The sequence below is a fragment of the Peromyscus californicus genome, unplaced genomic scaffold, assembly GCF_007827085.1.
Source record: "Peromyscus californicus insignis strain IS unplaced genomic scaffold, ASM782708v3 Scaffold_6__1_contigs__length_162567912, whole genome shotgun sequence".
NCBI lineage: Eukaryota > Metazoa > Chordata > Mammalia > Rodentia > Cricetidae > Peromyscus > Peromyscus californicus.
The window spans coordinates 154,518,808-154,534,833 of NW_026294584.1; the positions used below are offsets into that span (position 1 = coordinate 154,518,808).

Consider the following 16,026-nt stretch of genomic DNA (forward strand, 5'->3'; position numbering starts at 1 on the left):
GTGTGCAGTGAGTAACTGGACTATCAATTCCAAATCCCCTGGAATCTCATCTTTCTAATCCCCTTTGACTTTCACTCTCTGGAGTAGCCCAGTACTTCCTCTGTAATGTCATCCTGGCTGCCTTTACTTACTAACCTCAGTGTTGTGCCAATAGCTTAGAGGTAGCCCCTCTAACTAGAAGACCAAGGGGGATGCTTGAGTTAAAGGAGGGTTTGTCTGGTAGGAGGTGAACATTCATCACATATTTATTAAATCATTGACTAGACAGATACTTGAGTGATGTCAAGTTCCTCTGAGGTCCCCTAACCTTTTCATGCTCACCAGGGTGATTCATCTTCAGCCACAGCTCCTTGCGTTTTCCGTTTGTTTTCATTAATGATGATGATGATAGACTGCATTGGGCGGCTAACGGGAAAGACAAAGGTGACGAGGCTGGTACACTCAGAATGTCTCCTGGCTGGTGTGGCCAATTCCTAAACAAACGATATCCGCTCATCGATCATTGTTCTATTTCTGCCAACTAGATCTCCCCAGAGGAGTCATCAGACCAGCTCCGTTCTGAAGATTGACAAGCTGCCTCGTGGTCTCTGCTCCTCTTGCAGACTCACACTAAGTGTTTTAAAGCCCCAGGTTGCAACGGGATTAGGAGACTGACAGGTAGAGTGACAGCGATTGTGGGGCTCTGGAAAGGGCCAGAACATGAAGGTAAGCAGCAGCAGACCTGCGCGGCTAACACCTGTTCTGCGAAGCATTCATCTTTCTACCTAAGTTATAGTTAACGAGCGTTTTAGTGACAGGACATTTAAGAATATGCCTTTAAATGGTGAAATCATTTGTCTTTGCTGAGTAAAATAACTTATTCCCCAAGTCTTTATTTGGGTGAAGTTATGAAAATCGTATATTTCTAGTTTTTAAAATTACTCTTTGTGGATTATCTAGACGGTAGGATCATATACTGAAGTGAAGAGCTTATTGTCCCGTCTGAGTAGAAGGCAGAAAATCCGGCGAAATTCAGATGGACCTGTTTGGTTGATGTTTCTTGTAGGGCCCCAGCAGCCTGGCGGTGACAGCCTTGGCCCTTCTCCTGGCGCTGTCCGTCCTGGGAAACTCCAGCGGCGCTCCGCAGGTAATCGCATGCCCAGAATCCAGCCCTGGTGGGAAGGAACTGTGCGGCCTCCTGGCTTTTTCTTCCTTTCCGCCCGCTGCCCTGCGCTAACTGCTCTTCTCTCCCCTCTGGGCTGCAGAGACTCTTTGAGAGGAGGAACTGGACTCCCCAAGCTATGCTCTACCTGAAGGGCGCACGTGAGTCCCAAACTCTTTATTCTCTTCACCGAGGTGATGGGAGACACCCGGGGAATCCTGGAAGCCACAGAGCAGGAGCCTGGGGAGTCTGTGTAGCAGTTGGCTCCAGGAAATAGGTAGGGTCGCAGACAATCCGGAAATGGTAGGCGAGGGCAGGCGGACAGAGATAGGTGCCCTGATGACCAGAAACCCTCCACCAGAGAGGAACCCGGTGTCGGGGCTCACGGCTGTACCGCCAGCACTGGAAGCTGACGCAGGGGAACTGCGAGTATGAGGCTAGCTTGGGCTACATAGTTTCAGGTCAAAGTAAGATCCTGTTAAGGAAGGTGGAAGGAGGGAGGAGGGATGGAAGAAAGAGAAAAGAAGCGTTCAAGAAAGGGGGAGGAAGGCAAAAGGGAGGAAAGGAGAAAGGGAAATAAGAAAGGAGGAGGAAGGGGCGGGCATCGGTTGGATAAATGAGAGAACTACTGGGTTTTGCTGTTGGTTTTTTGTTTGTTTGCACAAACAGGGTGTCTGGGGCTGGAGGAGCAACTAATGAGCTTCACAAAAGAAATTAGGAATTGTGAAGGGAGGAAGGGAAGGGAGAGGGATGCTCGAACCCGGCTGGGGCTGCTCTCCGAGCCAGGGTCACCTCCCAGGCCTGGGGCGGGAGGTGGGGGGTTCCGGGAGTGGGGTTTGGCCTGGCGGTCCGAGCTCAGCCCGTGTCTCCCCAGCAGAGGGCCGCCGCTTCATCTCTGACCAGAGCCGCAGGAAGGAGCTCGCAGACCGGCCGCCTCCAGGTGGGTCAGCGCTGAGCCCTTCAGAGGGCTCCACCTGCGCTGTCACCCCCCTACCCACACCCCTACCGCTATCCCCACCCCCAGCAGCAGCTGGTGAGCCGGGCCCCCCATCAGGCAGGGTCTGAGGTGCAGACAGAAGGCGGAGAGATGGAGATTGTGCTGGTTCAAGAAGTCCACCCATGTGTTTATGGATAGAGCCTCGCTCTTTTTACTCCTAAACACTAATTAAACCAAACACAGTAAGTAAAAGTCATTAAAAATAGAGCCAGGTATGAATGACTGAGGGAGGGTCAGTTTTCTCCAGGGACAAGCTCCGGTTAAGCTCGCCACCCCAAGTGGTCAGCCTTAAATAATTGTACACATGAGCAACACTAGATAACTCAGCAGGAGGTGGGTGTGGGTGTGTGCACGCGCATGTGCACGTGCAATAATAAAGAAAAAGGCATGAATTTGAAAGGGGGTATAGGAAGAGTTGGGGGGACAGAGAGAGCGAGAGTGGAAATGATGTAGTACTCATGATGTATGAAATTCTCAAAAAAACAAAAAGAAAAGAAAAGAAAAAGAAAAATAGGGCCAGGAACCTTTTTTTTTTTTTTCCTTGATGAACTTCATGTCACTGCAGTTTAAAAAGAAGAGACATTGATTTTAGTAAAACTTTGTTTACAAATGCTAAGAATAAAAGCTATACCTGTTATGAGAAATCTTCAACACTGCTGAACATACCCACAACAGATGCTTCACAAGTTTTCAATTCTGTTCCTCAAGTTTGCAGTGTGATTAATCTTATTTTGTAAGAGTAAAATATGCTTCTTCTCTTTCTGTTACTTCCAATTAAACTCAACATCTGCACTGAATTGGGACTGTGTCATCTGTCAAGTTAAATTTGAAATAGAGTGTGGCAGCATACACCTGTAGTGCAATAAACATGTGACTTAAGGAATTTGAAATAGCTCCGAATATTTAGCAAATGTATCTTCAGTCAGTTAATGACCTTATGTGTGGTCAAGAATGTAGATGTTTATCCCAAACTGATTTGGGAGGAGGGAAGTCAGGAGGGAAGTCAGGCTCTAATGGACTCATGCCGGAATCTTTTGGCCCAGACAACTGTTTTTAAGCTATGAGAGGGAATTTGCCCCTTCTCGCCCCAAAGAGGGAAAGCTGTAGATGCTGTCCTACTCCATCTTCCTATTTTTCGGGGTACTCCACAGCATAAGGTGTGCATTCTTCTTCCATCCCCGAATATAAACACAGCACAAACAATTGGAAGTCATTTCCAAGAGAAATATGATGTCTCAATTTATGAAGATCACCATGAGGCCAATGAGATTGATCAGCAGGTAAAGACATCTGCCCCCAAACCTTACTGCCTAAATCCGATCCCTCCAACCCATATATGGAAGGAGAGAGATGACTCCCCAGGATTGTCTCCACACAAATGTGGGTGTATGCACACACACACACACACACACACACACACACACACACAGAGAGAGAGAGAGAGAGAGGAATGGACTAAATAAAATGCAATACAAATGTTAAATTCATTTTTGAAAATCAGTATGTACTGTACTCTGCTCACGGATCAAGAGTCGGTTTCACAGAGGCCTTTCTGGTCTCACACAGCAGGGTAAGTTTCATTTACATGAATGTTTAGTTGACACAAATATTTGAGTGCTAATCTATTTACAATGTTTAATTGACATGAATATTTAAGTGATGGCTTGATTATATGAATATCAAGACTGTGTACACTTCTGTTTCTCCAGAAAGACGAAACCCAAATCTTCAACTCCTGACTCTACCCGAGGCTGCAGCCCTGTTGCTGGCTTCCTTGCAGAAACCACGAGAAGGTACAAGGGCAGTGACTTCTTTTGTTCTGGACTGAGGAGCTTTGCTAACTGCTGAGCCCTTCCTTTCCCAGACCCACAGAAATGCTTATTCAATAAAGCCAATGTCCTTCCCAGTAAAACTAGTCCCAAGAATACAAAATATACTACCTTGATGAGAATGGGAAATAGTATATGAATTTCATGACCCATCTCCTATTATTACTAACATTTATTTGTTTGTTTTTAAATACAGTATCTTATGTAGCCCAGGCTGGCCTCAAGTTTCCTATGTACCAAAGGCTGGCCTTGAACTGCCTATCCTCCTGCCTCCATTCAATAGTTAAAACTGAAGGTGCTCCAATCAGCTTCATTGTTTTCTAATTGAAGACACTAAAGCAGAAAAAAAAAGTGAAATAATCAAAATCCAATTGTTCACTATTCAAAATTAAACTAAATGAAAGTACCAATTGCCAATCTTTTTCACTTTTCACTTTTGCCCACAGCAGGCCTATGTCATTTTCACCTTCCTATCTAGCTTCTTCTAACCAGGCACTCTGTCTGTGTGGCTTAGAAAGTCCCAGGAGAACTGAGGTATCTTGGCAATGGGTCAGCTAGGTCTTTGGACATTCACAGACCTGGGTGTACATCCAAGTTCTGTCAACTTTAACTAGCTGTATGACCCTGACACAGGGGTGGCCCCACAACTCTGTGGACCCACTGTAATGTGGTATATAGTGTGTGTGTGTGTGTGTGTGTGTGTGTGTGTGTGTGTGTGTGTGTGTATACAGATGTGTGTACATGCATGTGGAGACAAGATGTTGTCATTGGATGTCTTCATCAGTCACTCTCCACTTTAGTCTTTAAAACAGGTCTTTGACTGAACCTGGAACTCACTAATTCATCCATCTGGCTGGTCAGTGGGCTTCCAAAGATCTGCCTGTCTTGGCACCACATCACTGGGGTTACTGCCATGTGTCATCATGTCTGGCTTCTTATGTGAGTGCTCAGAATCTGAACTCAGGTCCTCATGAGCACTTTATTGGCTGATCCCATCTCTCCAGTCCCAATCCTATTATTAAGAGAAGACATCATCAGCTGGACATGGGAAAAGTGAGAAGAAGCTGGATAGGAGACAGAGGATGTTGCGTCAGGATGACTGGTTTTAACTTCAAGGTGTGAAACCATAATCAAGTCTTGAGGTCCTTAGGAAAAGAACTGTGGTGATGACTGACTGACAGTAGATATGAGTGTTGAGAAGATGGACAGAGCCAGACACCAGACTACAACAGAGAAAGGAGAGTTTATTTGAAGGGGGAGAAGGAATACCATTCTAGGTCCCCATTTCAAGTGTTTGGGAGAAGCAAGTAAATGTGTTAATTATTGAAATGAGCTTTTTTTCACATATTTACTTAGGTGTGGGGTGCATTCATACCACATTGTGTGTGTGGAGGTCAGAGGATGACTTTGGAGTCCCCATGTTGGCTCCAGGAACTGAAATCGGGCTTGGCAGCAAGTGCCTTTCTGGGCTCCGCCCCCTCACCAGCCCTAATGATTGACATGTTCTGAGTAGCTTGTCTCTGGAGATGAACTAAAGAAGCAAAGTTTTATTAATCTAAATAAATGGAGGAGTTTTGGATTCCCATGTGATGTGTCAATCACTAATCTGTAGTGTTCTTATTGCAGAGTCCCTGTGTATCACCTGGAAGGCTCTTACATCTTAAGTTCCAATGGCGTTTGTACTGGGACGTTTTCCTGTCCCACCCCTACCCCTTAGGCATGTGTGCGTCTATGTATCCATATGTCCACACTTTCCTTCCCTCTAGAAGAAGCACATTATTGATTATCTATCTTTCAAAGGGTGTGAGTAATTGAGGTAGGCCAGGATTCAAATTATATTGTGACTAGCTAAGAGAATGTTGTTTTATCTAGAAGGCAATCTTGGAGAAAGTAAAATCTAGGGCATGAATGCTGCCTCAGCTACTCCTTTCTACCCCACATCATGTTTCATCCCTTCTACTTTATGCTTAGGGTACCATGATTCTGCTGCTGTCTACCATCTACCTCTAATCTTATGAGACACTCTAGGCCTGACATTTTTGCATTTCCATCCAACTAACAGGTGCCTTTGCCTTTGGTCTCATTGCTTACCCAGAAGCAATCACCTGATGAAGGAATATTTTCAAGTGTGTCCCCATGTCATCTGTCTCATGCAAGAGATCTATCACCAGGAAACACAGGCCATAACATTTTGATGCAAATGAATGGCTGTGAAGGCAGGTGTTTAAACTGGAGGCATGTTAATCAACGAAAGACATACAGACTCTTTACATGTCTGCCAAGCTTGCCATATTATACTTTCATTTATTGTAAAGATTTGGATGTTGGGGGCTGGGATGTAGCTCAGGTCATAGAGGGCTCAGTTGGTAGAGTCAACATGCACAAGGCCCTGGGGTTCAACCCCCAGTACTGCATAAGAAGCATTTTGATATATGTTTGTGACCCCAGCACTTGAGAAGTGGAGGCAGGAAGATCAGAAGTTCAAGTATATCCTCAGATACATAGATAGTGGATATAAAATGTGAATTGTCAGCTGTGTTCTAGTGAGGGGGGAAATTTTAAAGCCAAACAAATCAAAACCCAATATCTAAAAGAATTGTTAGTAACATGGACCATGAATTGGTTTAACTTTAGGAGTCAAATATCCATTTCTTGAGGTTCTGTTTCTCTCTCTAAAGCCAAGAATATGAGCATTCACTTTAAGTTTTTTTTTTCTTCTTTCTTACAGATGAAGGAGGGAATTTTGATCAAAGCAAATTCCTAGAAGACAGACTGCTGAACTGGTGAAAATGTACCAGGGCACATTCATGGTGAAAACTGTAGCCACATGATTAGGACCTGTGCACACTTCCTTCCACGCCTGTAACCTTAGATACCTGCACCCCTAGGTTTAGTCGTCCAAAAGCAAGACACGTGGAATTCTTGGCTGGAACACCATCAACTTCTTCTACTGCTTTGGGTTTACATCACCCGTGTCTTCTGTAGACTTAGATTTCATATGGCCATTAGAGTGCCAAGGCTGGGAACTCAGAAATGTTCTTTCTTTTCCCTGTAGTCAGGCCTGTCCGGATCCGGGCAGTTTGTTCCTCGTCCCATCCCCTTTTGCACTTGGTTATCACTCAGCAACAATTCTCCCGGTCCCCGTCTCGTCCCCAGGAAGAGAGAAGGTTTGGTAGGACCGGAAGGGCAGTGTATCTCTTTGTGACTCACCTAAAAGAGGTCAATTAAGGGGGGAGATGGGGAGAGGATGCCTGGTACAAAGCTCCCATGAAAACACGTATCATCTATTGCTGCTGAGACAGGGGACCTTCCGTGATGCTGAAACCCTTGGAAGGTCTGTGAAGACCCAAGACTGGGAGCCTCTTGGTGTTCCTAGGGGATCTAACTGAATCCCACTTAGACACTTGGACTTTAAAGTCACTGGCATTTAAACAGATGGTGATGGAGTTTGCCGGAGCCACACAAAGGTTCAAATCAGTTTGAGGTGCCCTGTTTTCTGTGGCTGAAAGAGACTTCATCATGACTTTACATTAAGGTACACCCCCATGACATAAGTGTATTCCATATGCGTGGATTTATCCATTTCCAAATTCAAGTACACATTCAGGCACACACATGTGTGCATGCATACATGTGCGTGCGCACGCACACACACACACACACACACACACACACACACACACACGGTGGGAGGACTTGGGGGTGAGATCCCTACAGCAAGCAAATTTACTTGGAATTACAGCATGATCATCATGATATTTTTTACCTAATCAATTCAGAGTCATTAACTATAAGTGCCCAAGTGACAAATATTGATTCTTATCCTCCCCAACTTACAGCAATTACTTAGTAGCTACAGAATATCTTTATTTGAATATCTCTGTAATCTGAAATTTTAACTAAACTGTGTTAAGTAATCAAAACCATGTGTGTATGTTTTGTCTGCTCAGTTCATAATTCAATAATAAAACTATATTCAAGCTAATGTACCATTGGCTTCTGCCAAAAACATCTAAGTACTAGAAACTGTGTGGTGTTATCATAGACACCTGTTACTAGTCATGGCTTGACTTAAAAGCAGATTTACTAGAGAGTCCCATACCCGGCTTACAGAGTTACTGAAGGGATACACCTGGGATGGATTGCTCATTTAAATAGTTTCTTTGTTCCAAGGGTGCTTTTAACATCTAGCTCATGAAGTGGGTCTTCTCACAGCTGGCCAGTACAATCTTGAATGTTTTGTGCTGTAACATAGTTTTAAAAGCTGTCTAAATGTCTAAATTTTAAAATGTCTAAATGTGATGAAGTGCCCTCCATCACATTCCTCAAATGCTCTGTGTATAGAGGTGCTGGTTAATCACATGGCTCCCTCTCTTCAGTTGATAAAGCATTCCAACCCTCTTAGGTGGTGGCTTTGCTGGGTTTTCATCACTATAGAAGATTACCTGAGGCTTGGTAATTTGTAAAGAAAAAAGATCTATTTTGGTTCCGGGTTTGGAAGGCTGGAAGGTCTGGCATCCCTCTGATGGTTTGAAGAACCTAGTGCTGTTCACAGCCTGGGAGAAAAGTGGAAGACAAGAGAGCACATGACAAAGAGGCAGAACAGGAGGAGAGGGCACATTTCAGAAGAACACATTCCAGTGTAATGGCCTGGTTCCTAAGCCTGCAAAGAACTGCATTAATCACTTTTCATGACCTAATCACTTTTTAAATTTTTGTTTACAGTGGGAATTTGATGCAGGTTTTGTGCATGCTCAGTGTATGTTACTGAGCTTCACACCTAAGGGTTTTAACCTCATTGTAAAAGCCTCACCCTCCAACACTACTGCAATAGCAAGCAAATTCCAACATGGACAGATGGGAAGACTACTTCTCAGCCAGAACAGGGTGTGTTCTCAATTCTCTTTGTTTCTACTGTTGCACAAACTGAAATGAATAAGATCACAGATCAAAATTATTTATGCTATGAGACTCATGTTTTAAATTGGGAATTGCTGACATCAACACACATACATGTACTGGACCATCTCCTCTGCAGGATTTCCAGCCACTTTCTGCACAATGCAGAATGTTCTTCTCATTTCATCCCACCTTACCTTCAGCCTTGACTCTTGGTTGTCCTCTGCATTTCTGGTAGATCTCTCCCCAAACCCCAACACCATCATAATCCTAAAAAAGGAAAGACAAGGGCAAAGGGGCTCTGCCTTGTTCAGATCAGTGTCCAGTCCACACCCCCTCTGCACTTGGTGAAAAGCATGGAAATGGGTGTATATTAGCAGCTTTGAGTTTCATTGTTTATCTTGGCCTCAGGTAAAAGGAGAGTTGGCAATGCATCTCCATTCAGTTCAGTCTTTCCAGTGCCTGATTCTTCTAGGAAGAGCTCATTTCTCATTCCATTTCATTCTTAAAATCACTGTGTGAAGATACAGCCATGTCACTATGTTACTTCATAGACAGTTGAGCTCCCCCTAGGAGGCCTCTTTGGACTCCCTCAAGAAGAGTCCCCCTGTTGCCTTGAAAAACCATCAGCACAGCATTTGTAAGACCTATAATTCATAGTTGCATGTGGAAAACCAGTTCTGTTCACCTTGGCTTTGCCATGGAAGGAGGGTGGTGGTTTCCGTTAGCTGGGGCTGCTAAGACGAAATGTCCCACACTGGCAGTTTAACAAGAGCAGACTCACCTCTTAGAGTTCCGGAGGTGTCAGGTCAGCATGCTGGCGGAATGGATGTCTGGGGAGGCTGCTTTCCTACAGGTGGCTCCTTGCTGTGGCTACACCTCCACGTGAAAGGCAAGGCAACTCCCAGGGGCCTCTTGTCCTCCTCCTCTCCCTTTCCCTCCTTCCCACTTCTTCCTCCCTTCCTCTCTCTCCCTCCCTCCCTAGCTCCCTTTCTTCTTCTTCTTTGTCTTCTTTCTCTCCTTATTTTGGTACTGAGTATTGAGCCCAGAGACCCATGCAACTGAACAAGCAGTCTACCTTTAAGCCACATCCCCAGCTAGGGGGTCACTTTTCTAAGTCACAAACTTCGTTCTCAAAGACTATGCTCATGACCTAGACACCTTACAAAGGCCATGATTCCTAATGTTATCATATTGAGGAAGTTTTAGCAGGATTGAGTTTTATATAATTCATGTTCCTTCTTCCTGGTGTATATAAAAAGGTGAACTCACAACCGTCTTCTGTGTTGGTTTGATTCACTGCTTGCATTCCTGCTTCTACCTTCTCTGTGGGGAAAGCGGTGCTGATGACAGCCTCCCCTTGTCTTCAGCCATGTGATGTGGTGCCTTTTCCACTGTTACTCTCAACAACCCAGCTCTAAGATCAACTCTTCTACAGAGCATTTTCAGAGCAAGGCCAACTGACATGTCAATCAAAATGATCACTATGCAGTGGGTGGGACACAGTGAATGGCTACTCAGTTAAGAGAAAGAAACCAGGAGTAAATCTGGGTTTGGGTGTTAGCATTTAGTCAATTTAGTTCATTACATTTGAAACATAACCTTGCTTATGTGCAGTCATTCAACTATCCCCTTAAATACATCACAGAATATGTTAGAGAAATTGTTCCTACATTGAAGTACATTTCTACTTCTACTTTTTAAAAATTAATTCTTTTTAAAGGATTTCTTTCAGCTGGGTGGTAGTGGCACGTGCCTTTATTACCAGCACTCAGGGAGGCAGAGGCAGAAGTATCTCCGTGAGCTCAAGGCCAGCCTGGTCTACAGAGGGAGTTCCTGGACATCCAGGACCACACAGAGAAACTTGTCTCAAAGAAGGAGAAAAAGAGAGAGAGATTCCTTTCAATATGTTAGCTACTGCTCATGACAAGTGCATCACATGTGTTATTTTGATGTCTGAAACATTTTAAGAAAGATATATCAAAGAAAATAAAATCTGTAGTGACATATTTACTCATTTGGATTTGGCAATTTATTATCTATAAAAGATTGAAATTTCTGTTTAAACAACAAAAGCACTGTTACAATAAGGTGACACACATTGATGGTAACATCTTACTATCAACGATTTGGACACAAATTCTAGGTAGCAGATGTCATGTAGCAAATATCCATTGGTATACATCAGAATATGGATTTGGGGTAGTTTGTTTTCTTGTGGATTTTGACAATCATCTGCAGAGCAAAACAGAAATTCGTGGCTTTAATGCAAATGGCAAATGAATAACAAAGTCTTGTTTATCTAAAATATGTGAGTCATGCAATCATAGTTAAGATTCAATCTTTCCTGGTAGAGATTTGCTTGGAGTATAGAAGCTTCATAAATATTAATCAAAGGATTATGATGATTACTTTTGTAAAAAAAGTAAGTAGCTAAAAATTTCTGGTCACTTACGTTAACCATTTTTTTTTTTTTTTTTAATGTGAGGTCTTACTCTTTAACCTAGTCTGGCCTTGACATCATGGCAAGCCTCCTGCCCAAGCCTTCTGAGAGCTAAGATTATAGGTGTGAGTCACCATTTCCAACAAATTAACCATCTTCAAAATGTCTCCAGTCCTGCCACTTTAAAAACCCTTCTTATCTTTAAATTTACAGGGAAAACAAGACTTAAAGATAAAAAATGTATGTTTTATTCAGAATTACAAAAATGTCATTCACTAAATCACCTCCTTTCTTTATGGGCAGAGAATATATTCCATTGTGATTTTCAGAGAAAGGAATCAAGCACTTTCACTCTCTCTGAGAATCGTTCTTACTTTGCTAGCTCTGATTCAGCTCTTGTATTCCCCATGAAGCTTTTTCTTCCCCTTTGGAACATGGTTCAAAGAAAACGGTGACTTGATATTTAACCGATCCCTCTCAGCCTCCTCTTCCTCATCATATCTTTCATCCTCATCTCCTTCATCTTCCACATCGCTGCTCTGAGGACTGGAGGTCTGAGATCCTGATGGAGAAGGTGGTACTGAGGAGGGCCTGGGATACCTAAACCCATCCGTCTGCCAAGGACAAATAAGACACAAATGTTAAAAAAGACTTCTAGTTTTTCTCTTTTTTGTTAGTTTTGTTTTGTTTTTGAAACAGTCTGGCCTCAAACTCAGAGATCCACTTGCCTCTTCCTCCAGAGTGCTGGGATTAAAGGCACACACTACCACACCTGGGTGGTTTTCTCTTTTTAAATATAATAGTCTTTTAAGATTCAATTACGTTTGTGTGTATGTATGCACACAAGTGCACGCCATACTCATGATTTATCTTTTCCAAACTGGCTTAGGTTTAACATCATCCAAACACACGTGCAGGCACACACACACACACACACACACACACACACACACACACACACAGAGCTCACAGATAACCAGATGAGAACATCAGATTCCCTGGTGCTGAATTAATAGGCCATTACTCTATGAGGAATGCTGGGAACTGAACTCAGATCCTCTGAAAAAGCAGCAAGCACTCTTAACTGCTGAGCCATCTCTCTAGTCCTGACTTCTTGGTTTTCAATGACACAGACAGTACAGATGCTAACTTAATTGTTTTTAGGTAGTCTGTTGTGATCCTTCAGGAGCTCAAAAATTTTGACTCTGGTACTATTGACACTGAAATAGACTCATTAAACATGTGGTTATCTTTGATTAAGCACTAAAATATACCAAGTGCTATATATATTGTCTATAATAATTGTATATAATTATACACTGTATAATTTAATATTCTAACAATATCCTCATAAATTTGTTCTACCTGCTTCCTCTCTGAGAAAGAGATAGAGAAAAAGCAAATGACTTGCTGGAAGTCACAGCATGTGAATGGTGTAGCAAAATTTAGTGCCATGTCTGTGACAACCCCAGAGTCTTTCTTTAGTCTCAATGGCCACACACATTGCTCTGTCATCTTTTAGATGTTTTCAGAAAGTTTCAGGATGTGGGCAGCTAAATAGGCCACTAACGGACACCACTAGAGAGAATCCCAATGGCTGGGTGACTTCATTGATTCCGGAGATTATATCAATCGCATCATTTTAGTTTGTGACGTTGCCCAGCTACCTCAGAGTCACTGAGAAAGTTCACTTGACAAATGCATGCTGAGCACCAGCTGTGCATCATGAGTCACAATGCCACCAAAGGCATAGCTTGGAATGCATCACATCATCCCTGCTTTGCAGGAGTGCATGTGCTTGAAAGGCATTGCTCAATTTCATTTCAATCATTTTTGTACATTATTATTATGTTATACACGCATAGTCCTTTCAAGCTCCTGGTACTTTGCATGAAATCAAAAAAGGACCTGGAGCGTGAATAACCTACCATGGACCATGCTGCTAAAGAAGATGGACTCTCCCTCCCTCATCGACCATCAACTGCTGACAGTTTCCTCAGTTAAGGATGGGCCACATTCCTCTCCATGTGAAATACTGACTAGTGCCTTACACCCACGTGTATACTAATTGGACTCAGTGAGTCAGAAGGAAGAGAAGGAAGAGGAGGAGAGAAAAACATGAAGTTGGAAGGGGTATCGGGAGTGGGGTGATCTAAATACATCTATGAAGGTATCAAGGAATTTTTTAAAAGAGCTGAACCTGCATTTAGGATCTCAGACAGAGTAAGAACTAAACACTCATTAATTGAATAAAATATAAATTGGTGAATGGAGCTGAGTTAGCAAGTGAAATGTGCACCTTTAGATAAATGAGGCACCCAGCTCTCCCAAAGATATTATGATAAACACAGAGGTTGGAATGTGCAGAGGGGAAGTTTAGGGGACTCCTCCTGCCTTCTACATCTATTCCATCTGAGCTAGGTGGGTTAGTCATTGTAGTATTAAGTAAAATTGTTTTAGTAAAAATGATTCCTGCCTGAGACCTTTGATCAGAGTGCAGGATTTGAGAGGTTTGTGAATCTTTTTGATGGGGATGGATAGTTTTGGGGGAGTGATAAAATTGATGACTCTCAACACTGAGCATATTGTGAAAAATTTGTGTCCATTTGCTCAAAAGATAATTCTTCAAGACACAGAGCCCCTGAATGAAGTGCATCTTTTCTGTTTATTTTGTTTTGTTTGTTTATTTAAGGCAGGCTTGTTCCATGTTGCTCATGTTGGTCTTAAGCTCACAAATCCAAATAACTCTCATGACTCAGCTTCCTAAGTAACTGGACTATACACACATGTCCCTAAGGTGATTTTATATACAATGGTGACTCAGATGTGTTCAACCTGCCATCTATGGGCTACATGAGGCCAAGGATGGCTGTGAATACGGCCCAACACAAAACTGTAACCTTTTTTTTTAAAGTGTAAGATTTTCTTTGTGGTTGTTAAAAAAATGTTAACTTGACTGCACAGTTCTTGTGTGAACTTTGTACACAACAGCACAGTCTTGCAATATCAAAAGGTTGGACACACCTACGTCTCATCTTCTCACTCTGAGGCTGTCCCTGGGTGGACGCAAAGCTAAAAAAATGTAGTCCTTTGATCAGTACATAGATTCCAGCAGGGACGAATTATGCTGAAGAGAAATGCCTGGATCTACACTGCTTTAAAGTGTGCCCTGTCTTCTCTCTTTAGAAGAGACCACCTGTGAACTATGGTATTTCACTGACAGCGACGTCTAATTGGACGTTAGAAGAAAACTCCTGTGGGCCATGCTGAATGGAACATAACCACTCATAGGGTCCAATTCCTCCTCTGAGCTTGATTTGCTCTATTTCACTCTTGCCAAGTAGCCATTCTATATTTAAACACTTCCTTGGATAGCAAATCTACCTCCTGTTAAATCAACCCACTCTATTGTTGAGTAACTCTCAGAAGAATGAGAGCCTAACAACGCCTTCCAAGCATCAAGGCAGAGAGAGTTGTAGTGAGGAGATACCTCTCTGATGGTGTGAATCAGCCATCGAGACTTGTGTACCTCTAATCTTCACTTTGATTCAACACTATAAAAGGAATACTACCAGTATATTTAGCTACTTACAGATTCAAAGGTCTTATTAGAATTGCCAAATAAGAAATTCCATTTTTGTAAAAAGCAAACAATACATTAAATATTTACCGTTGGAGGTGAGGTGGGCTCCAGATGGAATTTATCTGGAAAAGCTCTGCTTAGAGTCAGGTGTCTGGCATGCTGGTAATACTGTCAAGACAAAGCCAATTCAAATGTTCTAAACACATTAGGTATTTTGGTAACAAAGTAAGGATATAAGGTCCTATTTTCCTAAGCCTGAAAAACCTATATCCATATTAACTGATATGTAAAACTGTACTTACTGTGCAGTATTTTACCATATCAGACATTGGGTTGACTGATAGCTAGCTGTATATTTGAAGTTGGAGAATCTATGTGTATATTTGTTAATAAAGAAATGACCATCTATAGTTCTGTTACTTGTCATTATATATGCTCAGAAATACCACAAAACATTGAGGAAAATCAGCTGTGTTGGCCATGCTGAGCTCTAGATTGAATATAAACATAATTGCTTTCATTCTTTAATATCTAGACATATTGGACACTAATCTTGCCCAGACCTAGGTAAGGAACAGAACTTCTAAGGCCCTGGCCTTCTTGTTCTCTGTTCAAATGAGGTAGTGGTATTAACTACTTAGGTCATGCTGAGCATCAGCATTATTGGATGTAGATACTCAGCACATGGCTGCACCAATTCTTGACCAGGAGAATTCAATAATATGCAAAAATCACATTACAGGAAAGCTAAGGTACTTCATTTATTATTGAATCACTCAGTTTTAAGGTATGGGGACACCTATGGCACAAGTGAATGGAGGAATGCCTGTAGTTGTTGCCTTCATAGATAGTGTCTGTTCTACCCTGCATTGTTGAAGAATATGATTGCATTATCTGTGGAGTGAAAAACAAGGTCTTTGCTCTTGCATTTTCTCAACCCCACAAAGCATTTCTGCATGCCTGTTATGCATCAAGCTAAGCACGTGCCAGGTTCAGCTACATCCTAATAGGCTTGATATCATGGATATCTAAACCCATGAAGACTTGAGTTTATAACTTTGAGGACTCACATTCAATTAAAAAGTCCAGGGACACATCCCTGAGATTTCAGCACTCATGGTACTGAGTTGATTT

General features: G+C 42.5%; 2 protein-coding genes across 2 annotated transcripts in view; one reads left to right on the forward strand and one right to left on the reverse strand.

Annotated features, from left to right (window-relative positions):
* The first annotated feature begins 699 nt into the window (after nucleotides 1-699).
* On the forward strand, nucleotides 700-7,956 carry Spx (spexin hormone). Its single transcript, XM_052721635.1, has 6 exons — nucleotides 700-705; nucleotides 1,046-1,126; nucleotides 1,245-1,302; nucleotides 2,019-2,081; nucleotides 3,848-3,931; nucleotides 6,696-7,956. Exons 1-6 carry the CDS (start codon nucleotides 700-702, stop codon nucleotides 6,752-6,754), a joined length of 351 nt encoding a protein of 116 aa, XP_052577595.1. The 3' UTR covers nucleotides 6,755-7,956.
* A 3,742-nt stretch (nucleotides 7,957-11,698) lies between these two features.
* The window catches only part of Gys2 (glycogen synthase 2), a 34,707-nt gene continuing 30,379 nt past the window's right edge, over nucleotides 11,699-16,026 (reverse strand). Inside the window, exons 15-16 of the mRNA XM_052721213.1 lie at nucleotides 14,980-15,060; nucleotides 11,699-11,923 (exon numbers count right to left, since the gene is read on the reverse strand). Of these exons, the coding sequence (XP_052577173.1) occupies nucleotides 11,699-11,923; nucleotides 14,980-15,060 (306 nt within the window). The remainder of the gene's footprint in view (nucleotides 11,924-14,979; nucleotides 15,061-16,026) is intronic.

Coding starts and splice junctions, on each gene's coding strand:
- Spx (XM_052721635.1), top strand. Junction 1,127..1,244: donor ACTCCAGCGGCGCTCCGCAG/GTAATCGCATGC, acceptor TCTGGGCTGCAG/AGACTCTTTGAGAGGAGGAA. Junction 3,932..6,695: donor CTTGCAGAAACCACGAGAAG/GTACAAGGGCAG, acceptor TCTTTCTTACAG/ATGAAGGAGGGAATTTTGAT.